The 12,005-nt window shown below is 41.4% G+C and overlaps 1 protein-coding gene across 12 annotated transcripts in view; it reads right to left on the bottom strand.

The window, feature by feature from the left end:
• Positions 1 to 5,272: 5,272 nt before the first annotated feature.
• Positions 5,273 to 12,005, bottom strand: part of kazna (kazrin, periplakin interacting protein a) — a 238,267-nt gene continuing 231,534 nt past the window's right edge. For 10 of the 12 annotated variants that reach the window (XM_074642564.1, XM_074642563.1, XM_074642562.1 and 7 more), the window contains 7 exons: positions 10,112 to 10,320; positions 9,161 to 9,279; positions 8,572 to 8,803; positions 8,374 to 8,475; positions 7,651 to 7,817; positions 7,375 to 7,516; positions 5,273 to 6,237 (listed from right to left, as the gene is read on the bottom strand). In XM_074642564.1, the coding sequence (XP_074498665.1) occupies positions 6,079 to 6,237; positions 7,375 to 7,516; positions 7,651 to 7,817; positions 8,374 to 8,475; positions 8,572 to 8,803; positions 9,161 to 9,279; positions 10,112 to 10,320 (1,130 nt within the window). In that variant the 3' untranslated portion in view covers positions 5,273 to 6,078. Of the gene's footprint in view, positions 6,238 to 7,374; positions 7,517 to 7,650; positions 7,818 to 8,373; positions 8,476 to 8,571; positions 8,804 to 9,160; positions 9,280 to 10,111; positions 10,321 to 12,005 lie in introns of those variants that run through there. The other 2 variants (XR_012594806.1, XR_012594805.1) reach the window with 2 other exon arrangements.

Raw genomic sequence — 12,005 nt, 5'->3', positions numbered from 1 at the left:
AGATGGAGGGAAAGTATGAGGGCACATATTTCTGGTATTTTTTTATTTTTTTTTACCCCTGCATATTTGGCTGCAGCCCCCTTCAGTCTTCAGTCTTCAGTCTTCAGCATCTGTAGACGGAGACATGAGCTAGTTTTAGATGATTTACAAATCCTAGGGGCTTTCCTGTAAAGAATGATGTCTTTCAGCATCAATTGCATGCAAATTAGACACATTATTCAGTACTTTTTCTTTCTTTTTTTCTTTATTATATATAATATAATAAATAAATAAAAATAAGTAGAAAAAAAATTAATGAAAAAAATAATATTAATAAAAAAAAAGTTAAAAAAGGGAGGGACAGAGATATAACAACTAGGTTGAAGAAAATAAAATAATAATAATAATCATAATAAAAAGAATAGAATAATAAATAATAAATAAAATAAAATAATAACGTTAATACAAAGATAAGAAAGTAATAATAATAAATTAAATAAACAAATAAGTTAATAGAAAAAAGATGATATTTTTTTATCTCTGCATATTTGTCTGTAGTCCATTTGTCTTCAGTCTTCAGCATCTGTAGACGGAAACAAGCTAGTATTAGATGATTTACATTTCTTTAAAACAAATCCTAGGGGCTTTCCTGTAAAGAATGATGTCATTCAGCACTAATTGCATGCAAAGTAGAGACACTATTCAGTACATTTTCTTTCTTTTTTTCTTTCTTTTTATTACATATATTTTTTTTCGAGATTATTTTCATATGTGCAATTTACAGTTCATAATTACAAAAGTTTATAAACAAACTTTTAAGTAATGAGCTTAGAAACGAACACAACAATATGTACACAAAAGAAAACAACATCTGCATTAGAAATTATGAATAAAAAAAATAAGTAGAAAAAAAAATATATTTAAATATACGTATATATTTTTTTTAATTTAAGAAAAAGGGAGGGGCAGAGATATAACAACTAGGTTGACAAGATGGTATTTGTTTTTTTCATACTTTATTTTTTCCCTTTTTTCGAGGTTGTTTTCATTTATGCAATTTACAGTTCGTATTACAATAGTTTATAAACCAATTTTTTTAAGTAGTTGAGCTTAGAGATGAACACAATAAGTACACTAGGGAAAACAACTTCAGCATTCAAAATTGAAATAAAATTAAGAAAAGAAAAAAATAATAATAATAATCATAATAAAAAGAATAGAATAATAAATTAAAAAATAAAATAAAATAATAATATTAATACAAAGATAAGAAAGTAATAATAATAAATTAAATAAACAAATAAGTTAATAGAAAAAAGATGGTATTTTTTAACCTCTGCATATTTGTCTGTAGTCCATTTGTCTTCAGTCTTCAGCATCTGTAGACGGAGACATAAGCTAGTATTAGATGATTTACATTTCTTTAAAACAAATCCTAGGGGCTTTCCTATAAAGAATTATGTAATTCTGCACTAATTTCATGCAAATTAGAGACACTATTCAGTACATTTCCAATTAAATGCTAAACTAGTGTTCCCTGGAGAGGCTTTAATCAGAGCACAGTCAGCTGAACATGCAGAAATGTGGCCTATCATTTGTCTGCAGGGAGCATACAAGTCAACATATGAAGAATAATAGATGAATATTAACTTGTGTTTAAATGAAAATCAACAACGGATTTTAAACTCCACACAAGTAACAACAATGTCCATGCACACCAGCACCACCAGCACCACCATAAGGCTTTTAAACAGCAGACATTTTGACATGTCTTAGGTGTTACTATAAGCACAAGTGTTACTAATAACATGAACAACGGCTCTGTTCTATTCAAGTGTCCCAGTAAGTCATGACAGTGTGACAATGAGCCAGTATGCACAATACCAGGACCCTGAAACTGAAGCAGCTAAACTGAATTCAGCCATCATTAATTATATCTTATTTAATTTTGCCAAACTGTCTTCTGGGAAAGAGGACTGAAAGTTTCTTGTGGTGTGAATGCGATAAAGACATTCAAAACAATGTTAGAATCGGTGTATTGTATGCAGTATGGAGACATTCAGTTGTATTTGGTGTTCCATAATTTTCTGGCAGACTCATTTGGCGTCCCTACTATCCAGTATAGTGGAAGAAGTACTAAAGTATAGCAATACTACTCTACTACTGTAGTCCTGCATTCAAAATTGTACTCACATAAAAGTGCAAAAGTAATAATGTCAAAATATACTTAAAGTACCAAAAGTATAAGTACTCATTATGCAGAAAAATATATATTATACAAGTACCTCAAAATTATACTTAAGTGAAGTACTTGTGTAAATGTACTTAGTTAAATTCCACCCCTGCTACTACAAGACAAGATGTTTTCAATGATGACTCATGATGTAGTCATCAAAGATCTGCAGAGAGTGGAATATTTTTATTTGGGAACCGAAATTTGTCGGCTAAAATATGTTTATGTGTGTGGAAACTATCCAATCAGACTGATTCATCCTTTTTTTTTTTATTGCCCGGCTTCATCCTGGCCGTCATTTTCTCTCCAATTCTACAGTTAGACAGATTTGCACAAATCTCTTCTGAGTCGAATCCCACAAAATGGTGACAACATTTTTGAAGTCCATGAAAAGTCTTACACCATGAGTAACAAATGACGTTGCTCAGTACTCCCCCGTGCAGTAAACACTAACTAGTCAATGAGTTTCATGTCAGGGTGACGACTTACGGTATGCAACCAGGTTTTTACTTCCTCTTTGTGAACTTCCCACCTACTCGCTGTCACTCCTTTTGAGCCCTTTGGACACGACGGACCGTTATACACATGATACACATGATTCACATGATTCACAGATTGTCTGTCCATCATTTACACAGTACAGACGTCTCTGTGTTTCTGCTTGTACGTCTCTAGTTTACATGTTACATGTTGTCCTCTGTACCGGCCTGCTGTAACTGGACTATTTCACAATAATGACAAAACCAGTCCAACCCCGGCCACTCACTGCATTGTTCCTTTTGAGTGAGGCAACCCCGTTGTTTTGGTCTCTGGGGAGGCTTTCTTCCTCCTGAGCTTTTGTCTGGTTCCTCAGTTTTACTTCACACACAAACACACACAGAGTGAACAAGCCTTGATTACATCTGGAAGTGCTATCACTGTCAGCCTGTAGTAAAATGAAGGGATATGTCGGCAGCTACAAGGTAAGTATGTTACAGTAAGATAGATAAGCTTGATTACAGCCTTAAGTTTAGCTAATCAACTGTGGCTATAAATATATGTGGCATTCAATCAATAGTCTTAACAGTGCACCTTTCCCTGCAAATAAAATCATACATTACTCCAATAAAATAACCGTTGCTGTTGCTGCAATCCAATTTGCAAGCTCCTTCACGTCCACTGACGTGTAATTATTGATCCTGGTTTTTATGGCTGAGCGTGTAATTACATTTCTCCCTGAATGTTTCCCTAATAGGTAGCCGAGCTCATTTCTCAGGTGGAGCTTCACCTGACACACCTTCCTTCTCTCCGTCGTCATACCTCCGATATCTCTAATGGGCCTCATATAATGGATTCCCAGAGACGTGAGAGGTGTAGCATGTCTCCTGGTGCTGCTGTGTCATTATTAGCTTGTCACAATGACCCAGTCACTGTGAGTAAGAGGAGGAAGTTGCTCCATGTTGTGTTGCGTGAAGGTCTGAACACAGACGGGAGTTGACATGCCTGACCAGACAGAGGAGAGATTACTGGAGTGACTCATTAAAACACTGTCGAGAAACCAGCCAAGAGTACAGAATCATAAAGGTAATCACTGAGTTTAGTATTTACCCCTTATCCACATTAACTACACACACTTCCTCATGCAAATGAAACAATAAGGACGATTGTTTCTCTCTTCAAACAGGGGATTTCTATCATTCCCTCTTCCTCACACTGTCAAAGCTCCTCGCATTCATACATTTAATTTTGTTGTGGTTGTTTTTTTGGCCACAGGGGGGCAGAAAAAGTCCAAAAACAGTCTGACGGACACAGAACGATTAAATACTATCGCCTAATAAAGTTTCTGTGGTTAACATGTTAGAACACAGCAGCCTGTCGGGACTCTTGTTGTTCATGAATGGAATCTGTTGGTGTGTGTTGTGCTGTTTTGGCCAAATCTGTTATAATCTGTCAAAGCCCCTCTCATCCATAAACACCACCACTCATGTGTTTGTTGTTGTTTTTTTGGCGACGAGGGGGACAGAAAAAGTCTAAAACAGCCTGACGGACATAGAACCCTTAAATAGTATCGCCTTGTAAAGTTTCTGTGGCTAACGTGTCAGCACACAGCGGCCTACTTACACATCCAGCATAGGTGTGGCCTCTATCAACTCCTGAGAGAAATACCAGCTCATGGGCGTCAAATACCGACGCTTTGTCACAGCTGTCGGCGTGTGATACCGACGCACAAGGCACAATTTAGCGCTGGTATAAGGCTTTCAATTAACTACATTATAAACCCATCGGCGGCAACAGTGAACGCTCACAGAGAGTGTTGTGGTGACGTAGTTTAAAGAACGAAAAGACACACACACACAGGGAGGGCACTTTCAGGTTACAATCAGCTGTTCATTCATGTCCCATGTTCACAATGTTCAGTTTCATTTTCACTTTACAAAGTTTAGTAGTAGTTTTAAGCCCAAACATGAACTTATTTCCTAAACCTGACTATGAAGTTTTGATGCCAAGAGGCGTGACAAAAGGGGCAGTATGTGACGAGTTGGGATGAAAATGTGTTAAACAGGAAGAAGAGATGGGAAAAGAGGGGATTGGTGGGACAAATGAGGAAGTGAAAAAGAGGATTGTTGTGAAATAAGACGAGAGGAGAGTGAAATAAAAGGAGACGTGATTTAACTGCACGAAACAGTGATGATAAATACCAAAAACCTTCACACAGGGAGTACACATCTCATCTTGCCACCACCTCCGTCAACCAGAGTTAATTTGAACCAACGTGTTGAATACCTCTTTAGCTGCTCGATGTGTGACTCTCTTTACCAGCTGGTTGTTTGGTGTTGGACCGGCAGCTCACAGTAGGTTTACTGGAGCTTTTGTTGTTGAAAACAGGGTTGTTGAGATCTGTAACACTGAAAAATACAATCCATTTGCATCCATTAAACCAAAACAATGAACTAAAAAGCTGCATAGAGTTAGCTGATAACTCTCTGAACGTTTGTAAATGTGTACATGAAGTCATTTTATTCATTGGTACTGTATTTTTATTGAACTTTCTGCTGAAGACGGGTACAACAGGACGATTCATTTTGAGATGTCATCTTTATTTCATTAAAAGGAACTCTTTCATTCCCACATATAAGCATCCTCACAGCGTTCAGCCCTTCTAGGCGTCTGTGGACGTACAGCTCTGCAGTCATCTTTTGTTGGCATTGTTCAACTATTTTTTTTTCCATGTTTACTGCACAGTAGAAAACATCAGAAGAGGGTGCTACATTTTGTTTAGACACAACTGTGTAAATGTGCAAGATGAAAAATGACTATCAAACATAAACTCTAGAATTTAAAATTCATTTCAAGTCTGTTTTTTTTTTTCTGTCCACTGTCCTCGGCTACACTGACAAGGCATCACAAACTGAATGAAACGAGAACAATTTACACTGATATGAAACTTTGTCATCAAGTACCCTGTATTATTATACAAACAGTCTTTTTTTAATCTCCTTTCCCCTCAGAGAAACAGTCAAGAGCAACCAGTCAACAAAAACAAACTGCCAAGTCACATCCTGATTCACAAAGAACCATTTACACGCACAAAAAAATAGAAAAATAATCATTTAGCTTGTCGTTCATCTCTTGATTCTGGCGTCGGGGAAGAGAAATTACTGCCCCCCCCAAAAAAACATCAAAATACCACCTGCACACAGTGAGTCTTTTTTTTTTTTTTTCTTAAACCAGGAAACTTGTAAAAAAGAATCCTGTTCCTGTTTAAAAAGTGCAATCTGTCCTCTTTAGAAAAAATAACCATCCCGTGTTTAGGAGCACATGACAAATGTCCACGATGAAGATTTTAGTTGCGATGAAGCTGACGGCTGGTGTTTCGTGTGATGACCTCACACGTTGGTGACCTCGATGCTGGTGTAACCGTGGATGGGGCTTCCCTCGGCTCGGGGCGGAGTCTGGTCTCGACCGTCCCGAGGCAGGGAGCCGTAGCTGCCGTGGCAACTCAGGTCTCGCCCGTTGCGGGCTTTGGGGCTGAACCCTGTCGGAGGCTGAAACAGAAACACACATTCGTTTTACTAGAAATACACAGAACAGATTCTCTGTGCAGCATAATTAAAGCACCTTTATCCTTTCCATCAGCTTAGTTGTAGTTTCATTCATTCATTCATTCATTCATTCATCCGTAACCGCTTATCCCATTCGGGGTCGCGGGGGGCTGAACCCGATCCCAGCTGATATTGGGCGTGGTACACCCTGGACAGGTCGCCAGACTATCACAGGGCTGACACATAGAGACAGATAACCAATCACGCTCACATTCACACCTACAGGACATTTAGAGTCAACAGTGAACCAAACCTGTCTTTGGACTGTGGGAGGAAGCCCGAGTACCGGAGAAAACCCACGCTAACACGGGGACAACGTGCAAACTCCACACAGAAGGGCCCCAAGCTGGGGTTCCAACATGCGACCTTCAGGTGCTGCGACAGTGCTAACCACCGCACCGCCGTGCAGCCTGGTTGTAGTTTGTGTTGTGTATTTTGTATTGTCTTGCCTGCACCGCAGACTGTATATAAGAAGTGGATGTAGTCACCGTGACGTCACCCATTGGTTTGTGGACTGCCGTTTTGAAGTCGAGTTCGGCATTTTGGAAGTTGCCATCTTGATTTTTTTGCAACCAGAAGTGACACGAGAGGGTGGAGCTAAGTACAACCAAACGCTGAATAAGGTGCTTTCAGGTGACCAAAAAGGTTATAATTAACTTTCATGAAGTGAAAACACACTGTGAAAGAGTTGAAGTTGTAAGAGGAAAATGTGGACAACTCCCAGACTGTATAACGCCGTGGTAGCGACCTGTCAATCACAAGGTAGCCCCGCCCTAAAGCATCCCCTGCTTTATGGTCTATTTGACTCTAAATGGGACCATCATTTACTAAATGAACATCATGCTGTATTGAAGAAGACTTGAAACTAGCGATTGAGACCATAAACTCATGTTTACAATGTTTACTGAGGTAATAAATCAAGTGAGAAGTAGGCTCATTTTCTCATAGACTTCTATACAATCAGAGGAGTCGCCCCCTGCTGGCTGTTAGAAAGAATGAAAGTTTAAGGCACTTCAGCATTGGCTTCACTTCTCAGACCCACTGAGCTGCACTGGAAACAACTTATGAAAGTTCCCCCACCTTGACAGCCCTCCTCCTCAGCGAGCCTTCGTCATCAGTGTGTCGGCCGGTGGAGCTGGGCGGTCGGCCCAGGGAGTTCTGGCGAAGGAGGGTTGGTGGCGTTCCCAGGCCAAGACCCTCGTAGTCCTGCTTGGCATCCGTCCTGCAAGGGAACATGGGAAGTTTGAGACAGCCGCAAAAATAGTATTTAAATTAAAGACACACCTTTGTGCAACATTCACAAACAAATATTATCAGAGATTGTCTTGGTGGTTCCGTGTGGATGTCTCCTCTCACCTGGCCGGGCCAATCAGGGTTTTCATCTCCTCAACGAGGTGTCGACGAACCATGTGCTTGTTGTTAGGGATCCCCAGTGCCGTCGCCATGGCGTCAGTGTTAAAAGTGGGGTCGAGCACCATGACGGCGCCGTGAACTCCGCTGCCGAGAAGACTTTCAGCAAACTCCTGGACAGGTGGATGGAAAGAAGGCCAAAGAGTGATTCGTTTTCTTTCATAAGACGCCCGTTACTGGCTCTGATATCAACTGTCCCTCATAAATGATGTCAAATTGGCTCCTCGACAAAAAAACATATTGATTCATTTGTTGGTGTCAGTATAAATTCACACTCCCTGAGGATATTAACAGGATGTCAGTCCAGACGGCGTTATCTCTACACACCCTGAATGTGGTCATAATGGAAACACGTCGTCCTATGCCAGGACGGCAGACAGTGTTGACCGCCTCTATCACCATAGAGGCTTCGTAATCAACTAGTAGACGCTTAGAAATACAATAACAAAGGCCTTCTATCACTGTGAGGAGATAGGGAGCGCTGAGTAAACACAAGAGCCTCGATTACCCACAATACCTTGTGATAGTGTTCTTATAATGCTCAATACATCTTGATTATTAATATTTAATCAAAATATTTGCTTCGCTGCAACGACTGTCGCTTCATGATGTGAGTTTAAAAAGGATAAAATATAGTGTACATAGACCGGTGAGTCTAGTCTTGCCCACCTTCAGGTCAATATCTCTGATCCATTTCATGACCCGATGAGAGGTCCATACCAACGGATCCCCGTTCTGGTGCTCACACTGTATCCGGCGAGCCTGCAGCGCCTGGAAACCATTTTATAACAAACAGCTTTTACTCAACCGATGGCTTCAGTTTACCCGACCGTACTCACCGTCGTCCCGGTGCAGGACGTCACTCACCTCCTTGTCGAAGTTGAGTAAGTGCAGCAGTTCGATGCCCAGCAGCAGGCTGACCTGGTGGAACTTCTTGGTGATGTTGAGGTGACGTTCAAGGTCGCGACGCGTCAGGGAGTTCAGCAGGCGCCCGTCCACCAGGTGGTTGTGAAAGGCCTGGGAGTACTGGGGCAAGCCCACGTCGCTCAGCCAGGCCTTGGCCACCCAGTGGTGGTCCATGTCTGCAGCCTTGGACAGCCTGCGGATAATTAAAAGGGTCACTTCAGCTAAAAAAACACACATTTTCTCACTTCTCTTTGTATCTAGACGATATACTAGTGGCTTTATAGTCTGTTGGTTGGACTCAAATATCTCAACAGCTATTATTATCGATTGCCATGAAATTGTGTGCAGACATTAATGTTTCCCAGAGGATTAATCCTGCTGATACAACTCTACTGATCAGTGTAACACAATATACTGTAGGTGTGCAAGCTACTGCTGAATGCTGCTACATTTAGTACATGTTATTACTATAAATCACCAACAGATGGCCCTCTCACACTACCACATAATGTACAAGTTTATATAAGAAATCCTCTGTTTCCCTCCTCACCCTCTACCGTTCTCAGCATCTCTGTAATCCTCGATGGCCAGGCGCAGTTTCCGGCGATGCATTAAACTGCTGACACCTAAACCCAGCTCCAGGTCTTCATCTGTGAGCCCCAGTAAAACCTGCAAAATGTGACACACTTTACTGCAACTAAAGCCACAAAGTGTCCTGTAAACAAACACCAGGAGGATTTTAAATATGCATCTACTAGGGCTGTCAATCGATTACAATATGTTGTTGTTCAAAATGTACCTTAAAGGGAGATTTCTCAAGTATTTAATCCTCTTATCAACATGGGAGTGGACAAATATGCTGCTTTATGCAAATATATGTATACATTTATAATTGAAAATCAATTAATAACACGAAACAATGACAGATATTGATCAGAAACCCTCACAGGTACTGCATTTAGCATAAAACAATATGCTCAAATCATAACATGACAAACTGCAGCCCAACAGGCAACAACAGCTGTCAGTGTGTCAGTGTGCTGACTTGACTATGACTTGCCCCAAACTGCATGTGATGATCATAAAGTGGGCATGTCTGTAAAGGGGAGACTCGTGGGTACCCATAGAACCCATTTACATTCACATATCTGGAGGTCAGAGGTCAAGGGACCCCTTTGAAAATGGCCATGCCAGTTTTTCCTCGCCAAAATTTAGCACAAGTTTGGAGCGTTATTTAAGTTTGTATAACATGGTTGGTACCAATGGATTCTTTAGGTTTTCTAGTTTCATATGATACCAGTATCTTCTCTCTAGCTCTAAAACTGAGACCAACCTCCGAAAGATTGATTGCGTTAAAGAAATTAGTGGCGTTAAAGTGAATTTGCGTTCTTATCGTGTTAACTTTGACAGCTCTAGAATCTACACATTTGCAATTGTGCACCATAATTCATTTAAAATGCAAAGTGAGTGCACCTGCATCACGTCAGTGGTTCGATCCTACCTTTCCACTCTTGACATTTTCTGAGCAGGTGCGGATGTACATGGGCATCGCCATGACAACCTCCAGCCAGGCCTGCACAGTGCCGGCCCTCCACTGGGACATGGGCGTCAACCTGGCCAGCTCCACCTGCTGGAGGCGGTCCAGCTGGTCCTCGGACCCGTCCGACAGGCTGAGGCTGTGGCGGGTGGGGCTGGAGAGGCTGTCCGAGTCTGGGAGGGTGGGTGAGGGGGAAGAGGGAGGGGGAAGGGGGGAGACATGTGGGTGATGTAGTTGAGGGCGTGAGTGAAGGCAGAGGTGGCAGTGGGTATAGTGAGCAATGAAAGAACAACATGTTAATTCCAGCATACTGCAACAAATTAAAACCACATCAAATCCTCTCAGTGGGGGGAACTAGACGGTGAGTAATTTCTTCAAAACAAACAGCGCTTTTAACAGCCAATCCTAAGCTTTTATTTTGGCCGCATGACAACAAGCCAGGCGCTCGCCAGCGATGCTGCAAAACAAAGCTGCAGCTTTTAGAAACAAGCCCATCACTTAAGAAGTCCATTAAGCAGGCAGCTGTTTGAGCGGCTGAATTAACACGAATCATCGGTCTAAATTAGCCCGCGGCAACGGCTCCATGACGACAGAAAGCCTGCAATTTGGAAAAATGATGTTACATTTTGATGCATTATGAAATCTGCCTCACATTAGTGTAATTTCCTATCGGGGGAAAATTGTGCCTTGAAATTCTAATTTGTCCTTTAAGTGCTCCTTAAGTTCTTCCCTATCGTCTTGTTTTTGCTTACCTGTTATGTTACTAAATTGGGCTAAATATTTCCTGTTTATTTTTCTTAAGATTTCAACATATTGTCTGTTTCACTGAAAGCCATTTCTCTGTTTGTACCAGCAGGTGGAAACCTAGCACCAGTTCTGGGCTCAGCAGTTGGTGTAGCATCCTTTAATATTGGACATCATTGTTCTGATTGCTCAGATGCACGTGTGGAGGAAGCTCATCTGTTTGAGGTGTGAGGTGAAGTACAAATAGTCCCGCCTGTGCAGCAACACTTAAGTGTCATTCATCAGATTCACCTGTCTCGTCTAATACTTTCTCAAAACCTTCTACGTCAGCACAAATACAAATGCTGCTCTTGACGCAGTCCCTCAGAATAGATCAGCGTAGTACGGCTCACCCAGCGTACTACGCTGGCTTTAGCCTCCAAGGCTAAAAACTGCGAAGCTAATGAGCCTTAAACAAAAGCATCCACCTGAGAGTTCAGTCATGAAGGACGGCCGCAGACTCTCCACTCGACAAAACATCCACTTTTCAACTGTAATTTCAGTGGAAAAAGAAAGATTGAAGGACGCTCTGCGTGAATCATTCAGTTTGAAATGTTGCCTGATGGAGCTCTCAACCGTAAAAACACACCTAAAACAGGTTCTTTCTCTCTTTGGCCCTGTTCAGACCTGACATTAACACGCGTCCTGAGTGATTGGATCACAAGTGGACAGCTCTAAGTACGTCAGCTCACACCCGGCATTAGAATGCGTCTCCATCTTGAGTGACCACTTGTTATCTGATCTCACTTCCCCGCTCTATATGCAAATGAACACGTAGTAAACACTCGGCTAATACAGCAGCCGTTGTGACGTAATATTACAGGAATGTCAGTCGTGATATCCTACATATTCGTGAATTCAGGTACATTTTATTAACATCCAAATATAAGGTTATTGTACCGGCGGGACTTCCGTGCCGCTAACCTTTGCCAGACAACAGCGGTGCGCAGAGCTTCAGAGAGCCGGGGATGAGAGGAAGCAGGCAGGCGTCAGCTCCGGCAAAACACCGGAACAAAAACACAGACACATCTCCACTTTGCGTGCCGTCAGTCTGATTTTACCGACAGAATACAGA

The sequence above is a fragment of the Sebastes fasciatus genome, chromosome 8 (assembly GCF_043250625.1).
Source record: "Sebastes fasciatus isolate fSebFas1 chromosome 8, fSebFas1.pri, whole genome shotgun sequence".
In the NCBI taxonomy this organism is placed as follows: domain Eukaryota; kingdom Metazoa; phylum Chordata; class Actinopteri; order Perciformes; family Sebastidae; genus Sebastes; species Sebastes fasciatus.
The sequence above is the reverse complement of the archived record's forward strand: the minus strand, read 5'-3'. Positions and strand labels throughout refer to the sequence as shown.